Genomic DNA, 19,255 nt, shown 5'->3' with positions numbered 1-19,255 from the left:
ATTAACTGGGATAGAATTAATGTGAACGGTAAAGAGGGAGCAGAATTCCTAAAATGCATTCAGGAGAACCTTTTTAACCAGTATGTAGCAAGCCCAACACGGGAGGGGGCAGTTCTGGACTTGGTTTTGGGGAATGAAGAGGGGCAGGTGGAAGGGGTATCAGTGGGAGAACATTTTGGTGCTAGTGATCATAATACAGTTAGATTTAGGGTCATTATGGAAAAGGACAAAGATAGACCAGGAATAAAAGTTCTCAATTGGGAGAAAGCCAACTGAGAGGTGATTTAGCCAAAGTGGACTGGAAACAGCGACTTGAATCATCATCATAGGCAGTCCCTCGCAATCGAGGAAGACTTGCTTCCACTCCTGAAGTGAGTTCTTTGGTGGCTGAACAGTCCAATATGAGAACCACAGACTCTGTCACAGGTGGGACAGATCGTTGTTGAGGGAAGGGGTGGGTGGGACTGGTTTGTTAGATATATTCAAAAGGGAGTTAGATGTGGCCCTCGTGGCTAAAGGAATCAGGGGGTATGGAGAGAAAGCAGGAGTGGGGTACTGAAATGCATCATCCACCATGATCATATTGAATGGTGGTGCAGGCTCAAAGGGCCGAATGACCGACTCCTGCACCTATTTTCTATGTTTCTATGTTATCCAGTCTAATCCCACTTTCCAGCTCTCGGTCTGTAACCCTGCAGGTTACGGCACTTCAAGAGCACATCCAAGCACCTTTTAAATGTGGTGAGGGTTTCTGCCTCTACCACCCTTCCAGGCAGTGAGTTCCAGACCCCCACAACCCTCTGCATGATGAAGCTTCCCCTCAAATCCCCTCTGAACCTTCCACCAACCACTTTAAAACTATGCCCCCTTGTAATAGACCCCTCCACCAAGGGAAATAGGCCCTTGCTATCCATTATATCCAGGCCCCTCAACGTTTTATAAACCTCAATGAGGTCTCCTCTCAGCCTCCTCTGTTCCAAGGGAGAATAAACCCAGCCTATGCAATCTGTCCTCATAACTAAGATTCTCCATTCCAGGCAGCATCCTTGTAAATCTCCTCTGCACCCTCTCTAGTGCAATCACGTCCTTCCTATAATACGGCGACCAGAACTGCATGCAGTACTTCAGCTGTGGCCTTACCAAAGTATTATACAATTTAACCTCCCTGCTCTTGTATTCTATGCCTCGGCCAATAAAGACAAGCATTCCGTATGCCTTCTTAACCACCTTATCCACCTGGCCTGCTACTTTCTGGGATCTGTGGACAAGCACTCCAAGGTCCCTTTGTTCATCTATACTTCTAAGTGGCCGACTGCTTAATGTGTATTCCCTTGCCTTATTAGCCCTCCCCAAGTGCATCACCTCACACTTCTCCGAATTAAATTCCATTTGCCACTGCTCTGCCCACCTGACCAATAGATTGATATCCTCCTGCAGCCCATGACTTTCCTCTTCATTATCAATCACACAGCCAATTTTAGTGTCGTCTGCAAACTTCTTAATCATACTCCCAACATTCAAATCTAGATCATTGATGTATACCACAAAAAGCAAGGGACCCACCACTGAGCTCTGTGGAACCCCACTGGATACATCCTTCCAGTCACAAAAACATCCATCAACCATTACTCTTTGCTTCAATTTTGGATCCAACTTGCTACTTTGCCCTGGATCCCATGGGCTTTTACCTTCATGACCAATCTGCCATGTGGGACCTTATCAAAAGCTTTGCTAAAGTCCATATACACTACATCATACGCACTGCCCTCATCGACCCTCCTGGTTACCTCCTCGAAAAATTCAATCAGGTTAGTCAAACATGATCTTCCCTTAACAAATCTGTGCTGACTGTCCCTGATTAATCCTTGCCTTTCTAAATGTAGATTTATCCTGTCCTTCAGGATTTTTTCCAATAATTTTCCCACCACGAAGGTTAGGCTGACAGGCCTGAGAAGTGTAGAGGAACAAAGGGATCTTGGAGTGCAGGTCCACAGATCCCTGAAGGTAGCAGGCCAGGTAGATAAGGTTGTGAAGAAGGCATACGGAATACTTGCCTTTATTAGCCGAGGCATGGAATACAAGAGCAGGGAGTTATGCTTGAACTGTATAAAACACTGGTTAGGCTGCAGCTGGAGTACTGCGTGTAGTTCTGGTCACCACATTACAGGAAAGATGTGATTGCACTAGAGAGGGTACAGAGGAGATTTACGAGGATGTTGCCGGTACTGGAGAATTTTAGCTATGTGGAAAGATTGGATATGCTGGGTCTGTTTTCTTTGAAACAGAGGAGGCTGAGGGGGACCTTATTGAGGTGTATAAAATTATGAGGGGCCTGGATCGAGTGGATAGGAAGGACCTGTTTCACTTAGCAGAGGGGTCAATAACCAGGGGGCATAGATTTAATGTAATTATGGGGAGATTTCGAGGGGATTTGAGAGGAAATGTATTTACCCAGAGGGTGGTGGGGGTCTGGAACTCACTGCCTGAAAGGGTGGTAGAGGCAGAAACACTCATAGCATTTAAATAATATTTGTATATGCATTTGAAGTGCCTTAATCTGCAGGGCTACGGACCGAGAGCTGGAAAGTGGGATTAGGTTGGAAAGCTCTTTGTTGACCGGTGTGGACATGATGGGCCGAATGGCCTGCTGTAACTTTCTCTGATTCTATGTACACTGCTCTGGTTCTCTTTGCCCCTTTACCACGTTGACAGAATGAAATGTTTGAAATTTCCCCGCAGTCGATCGACGATCCTGGTCTGCCTGCAGGCTCGAGGCGAGGAGCAGCTCAAATACCTGCCCGGGGACCATGTGGGGATTCACCCAGCCAATCAGGAGGAGCTGGTGGAGACGGTGATGGAGCATCTGGACCAACTGCCGGCATTCAATGACGCGGTCTCCGTGGAGACGCTGCTCGAGCGGCAAACCCAACAAGGTGAGGGAGACGGGCCGCTCCCACCTCCGCCTCCGTAACTTCGCCCATCTCCACCCGGTCTCAGCTCACCCATTGCTGAAACCCCGTCCTAACATCACCCGTCCCAGCTCACCCACTGCTGAAACCCTGCCCTAAGAGCACCCGTCCCAGCTCACCCACTGCTGAAACCCTGCCCTAACATCGCCCAGTCCCAGCTCACCCACTGCTGAAACCCTGCCTTAACATCGCCCAGTCCCAGCTCACCCACTGCTGAAACCCTGCCCTAACATCGCCCAGTCCCAGCTCACCCACTGCTGAAACCCTGCCTTAACATCGCCCAGTCCCAGCTCACCCACTGCTGAAACCCTGCCCTAACATCACCCGTCCCAACTCACCCACTGCTGAAACCCTGCCCTAACAGCACCCGTCCCAGCTCACCCACTGCTGAAACCCTGCCCTAACATCGCCCAGTCCCAGCTCACCCACTGCTGAAACCCTGCCCTAACATCACCCGTCCCAACTCACCCACTGCTGAAACCCTGCCCTAACAGCACCCGTCCCAGCTCACCCACTGCTGAAACCCTGCCTTAACATCGCCCAGTCCCAGCTCACCCACTGCTGAAACCCTGCCCTAACATCACCCGTCCCAGCTCACCCACTGCTGAAACCCTGCCCTAACATCGCCCGTCCCAGCTCACCCACTGCTGAAACCCTGCCCTAACATCACCCGTCCCAACTCACCCACTGCTGAAACCCTGCCCTAACATCGCCCGTCCCAGCTCACCCACTGCTGAAACCCTGCCCTAACATCACCCAGTCCCAGCTCACCCACTGCTGAAACCCTGCCCTAACATCACCCGTCCCAGCTCACCCACTGCTGAAACCCTGCCCTAACATCGCCCGTCCCAACTCACCCACTGCTGAAACACTGCCCTAACATCGCCCAGTCCCAGCTCACCCACTGCTGAAACCCTGCCCTAACATCACCCGTCCCAGCTCACCCACTGCTGAAACCCTGCCCTAACATCGCCCAGTCCCAGCTCACCCACTGCTGAAACCCTGCCCTAACATCGCCCAGTCCCAGCTCACCCACTGCTGAAACCCTGCCCTAACATCGCCCGGTCCCAGCTCACCCACTGCTGAAACCCTGCCCTAACATCGCCCAGTCCCAGCTCACCCACTGCTGAAACCCTGCCCTAACATCGCCCAGTCCCAGCTCACCCACTGCTGAAACCCTGCCCTAACATCGCCCGGTCCCAGCTCACCCACTGCTGAAACCCTGCCCTAACATCGCCCAGTCCCAGCTCACCCACTGCTGAAACCCTCATCTGTCCCTTTGTTACCTCGAGACTTGACCATTCCAAGGCTCTTCTGGCCGAACTCCACATTCTACCCTTCTTCAATGTGAGCTCATCCATAACTCGGCTACCCTGTGTCCTAACTCGCACCGAGTCCCACTCACCCATCACCCATGTGCTCGCTGACCTACATTGGCTCCTGGTTAAGCAACGCCTCGATTTCAAAATTCCCATTCTTGTTTTCAAATCTCTCCATGGCCCTCACCCCTCCCTATCTCTGTAATCTCCTCCAGCCCCACAACCCCCATCGCTCCTCTAATTCTGCCCTCCTGAGCATTCCCAAGCTCTGGAATTCCCTCCCTAAACCCCTTCGCCTCGCGACCTCTCTCTCCTCCTTCAAGATGCTTCTTAAAGCTACCTCTTTCACCAAGCTTTTGGTCAGCTACCCTAATATCTCCTCGGTTCCCATTGTTGTTTAATAACGCTCCTGTGAAGGGCCTTGGGTGGTTTCACTCTGTTAAAGGCGCTATATAAATTCTTGCTGTTTCTGAATGATCAGTAGACAATGGCGAGTGATGAAGGGTCAGCAAGCAACCTCTGTTTGTCTCCAGGACCGCTGTGTAAGTGGATGTCACAGAACCGGCTCCCACCATGCACGGTCTTCCAGGCGCTCACGCACTTCCTGGACATCACCACACCACCTTCCCCCGACCTGCTGCAGTACTTCGCACAGTTGGCAACCGAACCTAAGGACAAGCAGGGCTTGGAGGAGCTGAGTCAGGTACGGGAACAGAGTGAGGGGCTGGTCAGTCTGCACAGGTGGGAGCGAGGGGAGGGTCAGTGTGTAGGGTCAGAGTGAGGGGATGGTCAGTGTGTAGGGACAGAGCGAGGGGAGGGTCAGTGTGTAGGGACAGAGCGAGGGGAGGGTCAGTGTGTAGGGACAGAGCGAGGGGAGGGTCAGTGTGTAGGGACAGAGCGAGGGGAGGGTCAGTGTGTAGGGACAGAGCGAGGGGAGGGTCAGTATGTAGGGACAGAGCGAGGGAGGGTCAGTGTGTAGGGACAGAGCGAGGGGAGGGTCATTGTGTAGGGACAGAGCGAGGGGAGGGTCAGTGTGTAGGGACAGAGCGAGGGGAGGGTCAGTGTGTAGGGACAGAGCGAGGGGAGGGTCAGTGTGTAGGGACAGAGCGAGGGGAGGGTCAGTGTGTCAGGACAGAGTGAGGGGAGGGTCAGTGTGTAGGGACAGAGCGAGGGGAGGGTCAGTGTGTAGGGACAGAGCGAGGGGAGGGTCAGTGTGTAGGGATAGAGTGAGGGGAGGGTCAGTGTGTAGGGACAGAGCGAGGGGAGGGTCAGTGTGTCAGGACAGAGTGAGGGGAGGGTCAGTGTGTAGGGACAGAGCGAGGGGAGGGTCAGTGTGTAGGGATAGAGTGAGGGGAGGGTCAGTGTGTAGGGACAGAGCGAGGGGAGGGTCAGTGTGTCAGGACAGAGTGAGGGGAGGGTCAGTGTGTAGGACCCCTCCTGCCTGCCGACGTGCTGCCTGTATTTACCTCTGTTTCTAATTCAGGGGACTCACAAGTACGAAGACTGGAAGTGGGAGAACAGCCCGACCATCGCTGAGGTCTTCGAGGAGTTCCCGTCGGTCAGAGTGCCAGCAAGCCTCCTCCTCACACAGCTGCCTCTGCTCCAGCCCCGATATTACTCCATCAGCTCCTCGCCGGCCACCCATCCCACCGAGATTCATGCAACGGTGGCCGTCCTCAAATATCGAACCAAGAGTACGCACTCCAATATTCATTGATTACGGGGGCACCGACTCTCCCCGGGGTACAGGTCCCCACGGTCACCGACTCTCCCCGGGGTACAGGTCCCCCACGGGCACCGACTCTCCCCGGGGTACAGGTCCCCACGGGCACCGACTCTCCCCGGGGTACAGGTCCCCACGGGGCATTGACTCTCCCCGGGGTACAGGTCCCCACGGGCACCGACTCTCCCCGGGGTACAGGTCCCCACGGGCACCGACTCTCCCCGGGGTACAGGTCCCCACAGGCACCGACTCTCCCCGGGGTACAGGTCCCCACGGGGCATCGACTCTCCCCGGGGTACAGGTCCCCATGGGGCACCGACTCTCCCTGGGGTACAGGTCCCCATGGGGCACCGACTCTCCCCGGGGTACAGGTCCCCATGGGGCACAGACTCTCCCCAGGGTACAGGTCCCCATGGGGCACCGACTCTCCCCGGGGTACAGGTCCCCATGGGGCACCGACTCTCCCCGGGGTACAGGTCCCCACGGGCACCGACTCTCCCCGGGGTACAGGTCCCCACGGGCACTGACACTCCCCGGGGTACAGGTCCCCACGGGCACTGACACTCCCCGGGGTACATAGAAACATAGAAGCATAGAAAATAGGTGCAGGAGTAGGCCATTCGGCCCTTCGAGCCTGCACCACCATTCAATAAGATCATGGCTGATCATTCCCTTAGTACCCCTTTCCTGCTTTCTCTCCATACCCCTTGATCTCTTTAGCCGTAAGGGCCATATCTAACTCCCTCTTGAATATATCCAATGAACTGGCATCAACAACTCTGCAATAGGGAATTCCACAGGTTAACAACTCTCTGAATGAAGAAGTTTCTCCTCATCTCAGTCCTAAATGGCTTACCCCGTATCCCTAGACTATGTCCCCTGGTTCTAGACTTCCCCAACATTGGAAACATTCTTCCTGCATCTACCCTGTCCAGTCAATTCAGAATTTTATATGTTTCTATGAGATCCCCTCTCATCCTTCTAACCTCCAGTGAATACAGGCCCAGTCTATCCAGTCTCTCCTCATGTCAGTCCTGCCATCTACCCGGGAATCAGTCTGGTGAACCTTCGCTGCACTCCCTCAATAGCAAGAATGTCCATCCTCAGATTAGGAGACCAAAACTGCACACAATAATCCAGGTGATGCCTCACCAAGGCTCTGTACAACTGCAGTAAGACTTCCCTGCTCCTTGACTCAAATCCCTGAGCTATGAAGGCCAACATACCATTTGCCTTCTTCACCGCCTGCTGTATCTGTATGCCAACTTTCAATGACTGATGTACCCTGACACCCAGGTCTCGTTGCACCTCCCTTTTCCATAATCTGCCGCCATTCAGATAATATTCTGCCTTTGTGTTTTTGCCACCAAAGTGGATAACCTCACATTTATCCACACTATACTGCATGTGCCATGCGTTTGCCCATTCACCTAACCTGTCCAAGTCACCCTGCAGCCTCTTAGCGTCCTCCTCACAGCTCACATCGCCACCCAGCTTAGTGTCATCTGCAAACTTGGAGATATTACACTCAATTCCTTCATCTAAATCATTGATGTATATTGTAAATAGCTGGGGTCCCAGCACAGTCCTACGGCACCTGACTAGTCACTGCCTGCCATTCTGAAAAGGACCCGTTTATCCCGACTCTCTGTTGCCTGTCTGCCAACCAGTTCTCTATCCACGTCAGTACATTACCCTCAATACTATGTGCTTTAATTTTGCACACCAATCTCTTGTGTGGGACTTTGTCAAAAGCCTTTTGAAAGTCCAAATACACCACATCCACTGGTTCTCCCTTGTCCACTCTACCAGTTACATCCTCAAAAAAATTCCAGAAGATTTGTCAAGCATGATTTCCCCTTCATAAATCCATGCTGACTTGGACCGATCCTGTCACTGCTTTCCAAATGCGCAGCTATTTCATCTTTATAATTGATTCCAACATTTTCCCCACTACTGATGTCAGGCTAACTGGTTTATAATTACCCATTTTCTCTCTCTCTCCTTTCTTAAAAAGTGCTGTTACATTAGCTACCCTCCAGTTCATAGGAACTGATCCAGAGTCGATAGACTGTTGGAAAATGATCACCAATGCATCCACTATTTCTAGGGCCACTTCTTTGAGTACTCTGGGATGGAGACTATCAGGCCCCGGGGATTTATCGGCCTTCAATCCCATCAATTACCCTAACACAATTTCCCGCCAATAAGGATTTCCTTCAGTTCCTCCTTCTCACTCGACCCTCGGTCCCATAGTATTTCTGGAAGCTTATTTGTGTCTTCCTTCGTGAAGACAGAACCAAAGTATTTGTTCAACTGGTCCGCATTTCTTTGTTCCCCATTATAAACTCACCTGAATCTGACTTACGTTTGTCTTCACTAATCTTTTTCTCTTCACATATCTATGGAAGCTTTTGCAGTCAGTTTTTATGTTCTCAGCAAGCTTCCTCTCATACTCTATTTCCCCCCTCCTAATTAAACCCTCCTCTGCTGAATCATAAAATTCTCCCAGTCCTCAGGTTTGCTGCTTTTTCTGGCCAATTTATATGCCTCTTCCTTGGATTTAACACGATCCTTAATTTCTCTTGTTAGCCACGGTTGAGCCACCTTCCCCGTTTTATTTATACTCCAGACATGGATGTACAATTGTTGAAGTTCATCCATGTGATCTTTAAATGTTTGCCATTGCCTATCCACCGTCAACCCTTTAAGTATCACTCGCCAGTCTATTCTAGCCAATTCATGTCTTATACCGTCAAAGTTACCTTTTCTTCAGTTGAGGACCCTAGTCTCTGAATTAACCGTGTCACTCTCCATCTTAATAAAGAATTCTACCATATTATGGTCACTCTTCCCCAAGGGGCCTCGCACAACAAGATTGCTAATTAGTCGCTTCTCATTACACATCACCCAGTCTAGGATGGCCAGCCCTCCAGTTGGTTCCTCAACATATTGATCGAGAAAACCATCCCTAATACACTCCAGGAAATCCTCCTCCACCGCATTGCTACGAGTTTGGTTAGCCCAATCAATATGTAAATTAAAGTCGCCCATGATAACTGCTGTACCTTTATTGCACGCATCCCTAATTTCTTGTTTGATGCTGTCCCCATCCTCACTACTACTGTTTGGTGGTCTGTACACAACTCCCACTAACGTTTTCTGCCCTTTGGTATTCCGTAGCTCCACCCATACCGATTCCACATCATCCAAGCTAATGTCCTTCCTTACTATTGCATTAATTTCCTCTTTAACCAGCGATACCACCCCACCTCCTTTTCCTTTCTGTCTATCCTTCCTGAATGTTGAATACCCCTGGATGTTGAGTTACCAGCCTTGGTCACCCTGGAGCCATATCTCCGTGATGCCAATTACATCATATCTGTTAACAGCTATCTGCACAGTTAATTTGTCCACCTTATTCCGAATACTCCTCACATTGAGGCACAGAGCCTGCAGGCTTGTCTTTTTAACACACTTTTCCCCTTTAGAATTTTGCTGTAATATGGCCCTTTTTGCTTTTTGCCTTGGATTTCTCTGCCCTCCACTTTTACTTTTCTTCTTTTTATCATTTGCTTCTGCCCCCATTCTAATTCCCTCTGTCTCCTTGCACAAGTTCCCATCCCCCTGCCATATTAGTTTAACCCCTCCCCAACAGCACTAGCAAACACTCCCCCCCCCCGCCCGGGGCATTGATTCCGGTCCTGCCCAGGTGTAGACCTGGTCCCACGTCCCCCAGATCCGGTTCCAATGTCCCAGGAACTTGAATCCCTCCCTTCTGCACCACTCCTCAAGCCACGTATTCATCTGAGCTATACTGCAATTTCTACTCTGACAAGCACGTGGTACTGGTAGCAATCCTGAGATTACTACCTTTGAAGTCCTACTTTTTAATTTAGCTCCTAGCTCCCAAAATTTGTCTTGTAGGGCCTCATCCCATTTTTTACCTATATCGTTGGTACCTATATGCACCATGACAACTGGCTGTTCACCCTCCCTTTTCAGAATGTCCTGCACTCGCTCCGAGACATCCTTGATCCGTGCACCAGGGAGGCAACATACCATCCTGGAGTCTCGGTTGCGGCCGCAGAAATGCCTATCCATTCCCCTTACAATAGAATCCCCTACCACTATAGTTCTGCCACTCTTTTTCCTGCCCTCTTGTGCAGCAGAGCCACCCACGGTGCCATGAACTTGGCTGCTGCTGCCCTCCCCTGATGAGTCATGCCCCTGAACAGTACATCAAAGCGGTGTATCTGGTTTGGAGGGGGATGACCGCAGGGGACCCCTGCACTACCTTCCTTCCACTGCCCTTCCTGTTTGTCACCAGTCCCCTATCTGGCTGTGTAACTTTACCTGCGGTGTGACCAACTCACTAAACGTGCTATTCACGATATCCTCAGCATCGCAGATGCTCCAGAGTAAATCCACCCACAGTCCAGTGCCGCAATGCGGTCTGTCAGGTGCTGCAGCCGGATACACTTCCTGCACATGTAGTCGTCAGGGACACTGGAACCATTCCTGACTTCCCACATAGCACAGGAGGAGCATTACACGTGTCCGAGCTCTCCTGCCATGACTTAACCCTTAGATTAACTTAATTTGGCAACAACAATGATAAAGGTTACCTACTGATGGGGAAAAGAAAAAGAAAAACTACTCACCAATCACCAGTCAATCACTTACCCCCTTGGCTGTGACGTCACCTTTCGATTTCTTTCCACTTCTTCGTTTATCTATGCCCCTGCAGCTGCACCGGTTGGCTGCTCGACTGCCCGAACTCCTCCTCGACGAGCCGTTTGTAGGCCTCTGACCCCGGACTCCCGCTGCTCTACTGCCAGAATTCCTCCTCGATGAGCCTTTTATAGGCCTCCGGCCCCGGACTCACGCTGCTCGACTTGGTCCCCACTCGTACGGGTCCCCACGGGACATCGACTCTCCCTGCGGTACGGGTCCCCCCCACAGGGCACCGACTCTTCCCGGGGTACGGGTCCCCATGGGTCACCGACTCTCCCCGGGGTACGGGTCCCCATGGGTCACCGACTCTCCCCGGGGTACGGGTCCCCATGGGTCACCGACTCTCCCCCACGTGCACCGACTCCCCGGGGTACGGGTCCCCATGGGTCACCGACTCTCCCCTATGTGCACTGACTCCCCGGGGTATGGGTCCCCACGGGGCACCGACTCCCCCACGGGGCACCGACTCTCCTCGGGGTACGGGCACCGACTCTCCCCGAGGTATGGTTCCCCATGGGCACTGACTCTCCCCGGGGTACGGGTCCCCACGGGACACCGACTCTCCCCCACGGACACCGACTCTCCCCGGGGTACGGGTCCCCATGGGACACCGACTCTCCCCCACGGACACCGACTCTCCCCCACGGGGCACCGACTCTCCCCGAGGTATGGTTCCCCACGGGACACCGACTCTCCCCACGGGACACCGACTCTCCCTGGGTTACGGGGTGTGTGGAAGAAACAAGAGGGAAGGTCTGTGATAGGGTGGAAGGCAGGAGATATTTGAGAGACAAAAGGGATGATGGGCTGAATTGAGATGATAATGACACAAGTTAGGAAACAAACGATGAGTCTAGATAGGATGTGAATGGCGGAATGATTACCAGCTGCAGTGGGAAACAGAGAAACAAGATAAAAATTAAACATTAATTGGTGGGGGCGGAGTTTTTGTAAAAATAAGCGAAGAAAGGCAGCCAAAGATGGCCAGAGGTTAAGCTCTGAAATTGTTGAACTCGATGTTGAGTCCAGAAGGCTGTGAAGTGATTTAACGAAAGATGAGGTGCTGTTCCTCGAGCTTGCGTTGAGCTTTATTGGAACAGTGCAGGAGGCCGAGGACGGAGAGGTCAGAGTGGGAGTGGGAATGGAGCGGGGAATTAAAGTGACAGGTGACCAGAGGCTCAGGGTCACACTTGCGGACTGAACGGAGGTGCTCTGTAAAGTGGTCACCCAATCTACGCTTAGTCTCCCCAATGTAGAGGAGACCCCATCGTGAGCAGCGAATACAGTATACTACATTGAAAGAAGTACAAGGAAATCGCTGTTTCACCTGGAAGGAGTATTTGGGGCCCTGGACAGTGGGAAGGGAGGGGGTAAAAGGGCAGGTGTTGCATCTCCTGCACTTGCACGGGAAGGTGCCATGGGAAGGGGAGGGGTGCTGGGGGTGACTGAGGAATGGACCAGGGTGTCGCGGAGGGAACGGTCCCTTCGGAATGCTGAGAGGGGAGGGGAGGGGATGATGTGATTGGTGGTGGGATCACGCTGGAGATGGTGGAAATGGCGGAGGATGATCCATTGGACATGGAGGCTGGTGGGGTGAAAGGTGAGGACAAGGGGAACCCTGCCGTGGTTCTGAGAGGGAGGAGAAGGGGTGAGAGCAGAGATGCGGGAAATAGAACGGACACGGCCGAGGACCATGTTAATCACGGCGGAGGGGAATCCTCTGTTGAGGAAAAAGGAAGACATGTCCGAGGCACTAGTCAGAGCAGATGCGACGGAGACGGAGAAATGGAGAATGGAATGGGGTCCTTACAGGATGTGGGTTGGGAGGAAGTGTAGTCCAGGGAGCTGTGGGAGTCAGTGGGCTTATAGTGGATACTGGTCGAAAGCCTATCCCCAGAGATGGAGACGGAGAAGTCGAGGAAGGGAAGGGAAGAGTCGGGGATGGACCATGTGAAGGTGAGGGAAGGGTGGACATTGGATGCAAAGTGAATGAAATTTTCTAGTTCGGGGCGAGAGCAGGAAACGGCACCGATACAGTCATCAATGTCCCGGAAAAAGAGGTGAGGGAGGGGACCCGAGTAGGACTGGAACAAAGAATGTTCCACATATCCCACGAAAAGGCAGGCATAGCTAGGACCCATGCGGGTTCCCATAGCAACACCTTTCATTTGGAGGAAGTGAGTGGAGTTAAAGGAGAAGTTGTTCAATGTGAGAACAAGTTCAGCCAGGCGGAGGAGGGTGGGGGATGGGGATTGGTTGGGCCTCTGCTCGAGGAAGAAGTGGAGCACCCTCAGGCCATCCTGGTGGGGGATGGAAGTGTAGAGGGATTGGAGGTCCACGGTGAAAAGGAGACGGTTGGGGCTGGGAAACTGGAAACTGTTAAAGCGACGGGAGGCATCAGAGGTGGGAAGAGAGTGGACAGGGGAGAAAACATATAGAGTTGAGATCAGAAGAATTAAGTTCTGTGGGGCAAGAACAGCCTGAAACAATGGGTCTACCGGGACACTCCTGTTTGTGGATCATAGGAACGAGGTAGATTCGGGCTGTGCGGGGAGAACAGGGATCAGGAGCAGGAACCCAGGCTGATTTCCCCTCTCTCTAACCCAGGGTTACTGGGCTGTGATCAGGAGCAGGAACCCTGGCTGATTTCCCCCTCTCTAACCCAGGGTTACTGGGCTGTGATCAGGAGCAGGAACCCGGGCTGATTTCCCCTCTCTCTAACCCAGGGGTCACGGGGCAGTGATCAGGAGCAGGAACCCTGGCTGATTTCCCCCTCTCTAACCCAGGGTTACTGGGCTGTGATCAGGAGCAGGAACCCGGGTTGATTTCCCCTCTCTCTCTAACCCAGGGGTCACTGGGCAGTGATCAGGAGCAGGAACCCTGGCTGATTTCCCCCTCTCTCTAACCCAGGGTTACTGGGCAGTGATCAGGAGCAGGAACCCGGGTTGATTTCCCCTCTCTCTCTAACCCAGGGGTCACTGGGCAGTGATCAGGAGCAGGAACCCTGGCTGATTTCCCCTCTCTCTCTAATCCAGGATCACTGGACAGTGATCAGGAGCAGGAACCCGGGCTGATTTCCCCTCTCTCTAACCCAGGGGTCACTGGGCAGTGATCAGGAGCAGGAACCCGGGCTGATTTCCCCTCTCTAACCCAGGGGTCACTGGGCAGCGATCAGGAGCAGGAACCCGGGCAGATTTCCCCTCTCTCTCTGACCCGGGGATCACTGGGCAGTGATCAGGAGCAGGAACCCTGGCTGATTTCCCCTCTCTCTCTAACCCAGGGGTCACTGGGCAGCGATCAGGAGCAGGAACCCGGGCTGATTTCCCCTCTCTCACCCAGGGTTACTGGGCAGTGATCAGGAGCAGGAACCCTGGCTGATTTCCCCTTTCTCTAACCCAGGGGTCACGGGGCAGTGATCAGGGCTGTAACCCTGGCTGATTTCCCCTCTCTCTAACCCAGGGTTCACGGGACAGTGATCAGGAGCAGGAACCCGGGCTGATTTCCCCTCTCTCTAACCCGGGATCACTGGGCAGTGATCAGGAGCAGGAACCCTGGCTGATTTCCCCTATCTCTAACCCAGGGGTCACTGGGCAGTGATCAGGAGCAGGAACCCTGGCTGATTTCCCCACTCTCTCTAATCCAGGGTCACTGGGCAATGATCAGGAGCAGGAACCCTGGCTGATTTCCCCTCTCTCTCTAACCCAGGGTCACTGGGCAGTGATCAGGTGCAGGAACCCGGGCTGATTTCCCCTCTCTCTCTAACCCAGGGGTCACTGGGCAGTGATCAGGAGCAGGAACCCGGGCTGATTTCCCCTCTCTCTCTAACCCAGGGTTACTGGGCAGTGATCAGGAGCAGGAACCCTGGCTGATTTCCCCTCTCTCTAACCCAGGGTTACTGGGCAGTGATCAGGAGCAGGTACCCTGGCTGATTTCCCCTCTCTCTCTAACCCAGGGTTACTGGGCAGTGATCAGGAGCAGGTACCCTGGCTGATTTCCCCTCTCTCTCTAACCCAGGGTTACTGGGCAATGATCAGGAGCAGGAACCCTGGCTGATTTCCCCTCTCTCTAACCCAGGGTTACTGGGCAGTGATCAGGAGCAGGTACCCTGGCTGATTTCCCCTCTCTCTAACCCAGGGTTACTCCGCAGTGATCAGGAGCAGGAACTCTGACTGATTTCCCCTCTCTCTATAACCCAGGGGTCACTGGGCAGTGATCTGCACAGATCCTGAGCGAGTAATACGAGAAGCTGGTCAGGATACACACTGGATTCATTTGCTGTTTATATTTTTATCGGTTGTTTTGCAGATGGAAAGGGCCCAGTTCGACATGGGGTGTGCTCCTCGTGGCTCAATCGCATCGATCCTGGGGACACGGTTGTGTGTTTCGTCAGAAGGTAAGGTCCAAACCAAAGACCTCATAGTCCCATTGGCTCACACCCTGACGCTGACACACGAACTCTCTGGGCCCGAATTTGGTCAAGGCCCCCGCCTGCCCAAGTGCTGCCCAAAGGAGCACCGATGGCCGCCGAGGTCCCTGACCGTTCTTTGGGCGGGGTTTTCATCACCCAGGTCCCTCGAAGGTCAGCGGGCGGCAAAGCAGCGACGTACACCGCCAGTCTGGGCGACAGTGGGCGGGAGGTCTCATTCTCGGCGGCAGAGGCACTTGCCGCCCAAGTGCCGCCGAGGATGGAGTCGGGCCCACGGAGGGTCGAAGACCCGAAAATAAAAAGCATCAAAGAAACATCTGACGACCTTCAGGGGACTCCATCCAGGTCAGTCGCTGTGAAGACATAAATTCAAAAACCTGTTCCCCCTCTTCACACTTACCGTCGGGAACAGAGCAGCCTCCACACAGCGGCCCACCGCTGACTCCCGCCAGCACCAATCCGGCATCTCGGCGGGCAGGAGTCCACTCGCGCGCATCGGCCGTCCGCTGACGTCGGCGGGCACTTCCCGGCGGCTCTCCCCTCCCGCCCGCTGCAGGCCACGACGAAGGTGGCACTGGGCGGTTCGAGCAGAGGGATGTCAGCAGCAGTCGGCGGGAAGGCCATCAGGATCGGTCCCGATATAGTCGAGTATTACCGCAAGCTTTAATATATGGATATATACTGGGCCTGAAATCCCGGTTCCAGGCTTCCCGTGGGCATGGCCTGAAAATAAGCAGAGATCAGCCGACCTGTTGCTCCTGCGCCCTCCAGCGATTCTGGCCGGGAGCCTCCTGTCCCCGCACTTCGCAGCACGGGGGGGGGGGGAGGGGGCGGGGAGGCTGGAGTCACAAGGGGCTGGACAGCCAGTCAAGGTGCAGTATTCTCATTGATAATAATGGGAACTCTGTACGTACAAGCTTCATTATTATCAATGAGAAGCCCCCCACCCCGCCCCCGAACCCCCCCCCAAACACCAAAACCCTCCCAAACACCTAACCCCCCCCAAACATCCAAACCCCCCCAAACACCCAACCCCCCCAAACACTCAACCCCCCCAAACATCCAAACTCCCCCAAACACCCAACCCCCCCAAACACTCAACCCCCCCCAAACATCTAAACCACCCCCCAAACATCCAAACCCCCCCCAACACCAAACACCCAAACCCCCCCAAACACCCAAACCCCCCCAAACACCCAAACCCCCCCCAATCACAAAACCCCCCCAAACACCCAACCCCCCCAAACACCAACCCCCCCCCCTAAAACATCCAACCCCCCAATCACCCAAACACCCCCAATCACCCAACCCCCCCAAACACCCAACCCCCCAAACATTCAAACCCCCCCAAACACCCAACCCCCCCAAACACTCAAACCCCCCAAACATCCAAACCCCCCCAAACATCCAAACCCCCCCAACACCAAACAACCAAACCCCCCCAAACACCCAAACACCCCCAAACACCCAACCCCCCCAAACACCCAACCCCCCAAACACCCAATCCCCCCCAAACACCCAATCCCCCCCAAACACCAAACCCCCCCAATCACCCAACCCCCCCAATCACCCAACCCCCCCAATCACCCAACCCCCCCAATCACCCAACCCCCCCCAATCACCCAACCCCCCCCAATCACCCAACCCCCCCAAACATCCAAACCCCCCGCAAACATCCAAACCCCCCCCAAACATCAAAACCCACCCAAACACCCCCCCAAACATCCACACCCCCCAAACATCCAAACCCCCCCCAAACACCAAACCCCCCATAACATCCAAACACCAAACCCCCCCCCAAACACCAAACCCCCCCCCAAACACCAAACCCCCCCCCAAAAACCCAAACCCCCCCAATCACCCAACCCCCCCCAAACATCTAAACCCCTCCATAACATCCAAAACCCCCCCAAACACCCAAACCCCCCCCAATCACCCACTCCCCCAAACACCCAACCCCCCCCAAACACCCAATCCCCTCCCAAACACCCAACCCCCCCCAATCACCCAACCCCCCCAACACCCAAACACCCCTAAACACCCAATCCCCTTAAATACCCAAACCCCAAAGCCCCCTAAACACCCAACCCCCCAACACACCCAAACACCCAAATCTCCCTAAACCCCCAACCTCCCCCCCAAACACCTAGCCCACCCCCAAACACCCAGCCCCCCCAAACATCCAAACCGCCCCCAAACACCCCCCAAATACTCAAACGCCCCCCCAAATACTCAAACGCCCCCAAACAGTGGAGGGGAGAGGAGAGGGGGGGCGAGGAGATAGGGGGGAAGAGAGGAGAGCAGGGCGGTGGGAGCTGGGGAAAGAGTAGAGGAGAGTGGGGGTGGGGGAGAGGAGAGCGGAGGGGAGGAAAGGAGGAGGGGGGGAGAGAGGGGGAAGAGAGAGGGGGGGAGAGAGAGACGGTGGGGGGGAGAGAAGGGGCAGGGGGAGGCCTCTCGCCCAGGGTTAGGAGTGGCACCTGGCACCAGGAGCGGGGGGATAGACTTTTGGCACAAACGCTTCAATAATTGGATGGTGGTAAGCTGCTGCAGTGTGCGAGGTGCTTGTGCAGGTTGTTGTGAGCGGGACAGAATGTGTTGTATGTTTCCTGTCATGTATTCAACCAGCATTATAACCCATGTATAATCTGACCTAAGTTGTACACTGTGAGAACAATGACCACTAGGTGGGAGATACTCTGAACCTGGACCTTCAGGTACAAAAGGGGAAGCTCCACCCACCTTCATCACTTGAGTGCTAAGGAATAAAGGACAGGTCACAGACTGACCTCTCAAGCATGGGCCTCGTGTGCATTTATACTGTGTAGTAAGGATGTATCAATGGTGATGAGAAACTGGGATTTAAACCACTCGAGCATGGCCACTAGCAGAACAGACGAGAGGTACTGTGTTAAGGAATGGTTGGGACAGAGATCCAACATTGTTAAAGCAGCACACAGTTCTCCAGGCAGACAAGGGCAATCGGGCATGCCCCAACATGTAGTCGAACCCAGAGGGGGAGTTCGACAGAGACAATGGCAAGTTGAACGGTGATTCACGCCATTGCAAGAGACAATGCGGCCCGTAATGGGGCCATCAACACCTGTTAATGCGCACTCAAGGACAGTCACAGGGGCAGTCAGGGGCGATCGACTGGCAAGGGATCTTTTTCCAACGACAGCTCATGTTGGAGGCGTGGAGGCACACACTCAGCCGGAGTTTGCAGAGATAAGCAAAATACCTGCAGAAATTGCAGAAATGGACACTGGGGGAAATCGCTGGAAGCTGAAGTTCAGCGAGTTCATGTGGAGCACGTATACAGTTCATACACCAGGACGCCACCGATAATGATGAAAGTGCTCCTCAATGGCATCCCAGTATCAATGGAGTTAGACACGGGTGCCAGCCAGTCCCTGATGGGTAGCAAACAGTTCGAAAAGTTGTGGGCGTCCAAGGCCAGTCGGCCAAAATTATCGCTGATTGACGCACAGCCACTGACATACACAAAGGAGATCATTCCAGTGCTAGGCAGTGGCACGGTAGTCGTGACCCACAAGATCCAGAGAACAGGTTGCCACTCCGGATTGTCCCGGGGGACGGTCCCGCACTACTGGGGAGGAGTTGGCTTTCTGTCATGAACTGGAAATGGGGTGATGTCAATGCAATTTCCTCTGTGGAGCGAGTATCATGCTCACAGATCCTGGACAAATTTGACTCATTATTTCAACTTGGCATCGGCACTTTCATGGGGGCCAAGGTAGTGATTCACAGAAACCAGGCCAGTACACCACAAGGCCAGAGCGGTGCCGTACGTGATGCGGGAAAAGATAGAAGGCGAATTGGACCGCCTGCTGAGGGAAGGCATCATCTCGCCAGTCGAATTCAGTGACTGGGCGAGCCCGATCGTGCCGGTGCTCAAGGCGGATAGGTCAGTCAGAGTATGTGGTGATTACAAGGCCACCATCAATCGGGTGTCACTCCAAGACCAGTGCCCGCTACCGAGAGCGGAGGACCTCTTTGCGACGCTATCCGGTGGCAAACTTTTTTCAAAATTGGACCTGACCTCAGCTTACATGACCCAGGA

The 19,255-nt window shown here is 53.8% G+C and overlaps 1 protein-coding gene across 1 annotated transcript in view; it reads left to right on the top strand.

Moving 5' to 3' along the window:
* The window catches only part of LOC139242067 (nitric oxide synthase 1-like), a 254,735-nt gene that overhangs the window by 221,411 nt on the left and 14,069 nt on the right, over window positions 1-19,255 (top strand). The window contains exons 19-22 of the mRNA XM_070870212.1: window positions 2,740-2,933; window positions 4,822-4,991; window positions 5,772-5,982; window positions 15,054-15,141. Of these exons, the coding sequence (XP_070726313.1) occupies window positions 2,740-2,933; window positions 4,822-4,991; window positions 5,772-5,982; window positions 15,054-15,141 (663 nt within the window). The remainder of the gene's footprint in view (window positions 1-2,739; window positions 2,934-4,821; window positions 4,992-5,771; window positions 5,983-15,053; window positions 15,142-19,255) is intronic.

Source organism: Pristiophorus japonicus, unplaced genomic scaffold (genome assembly GCF_044704955.1).
Source record: "Pristiophorus japonicus isolate sPriJap1 unplaced genomic scaffold, sPriJap1.hap1 HAP1_SCAFFOLD_119, whole genome shotgun sequence".
Lineage (NCBI taxonomy): Eukaryota > Metazoa > Chordata > Chondrichthyes > Pristiophoridae > Pristiophorus > Pristiophorus japonicus.
This window is presented reverse-complemented; position numbering and strand designations above follow the sequence as displayed.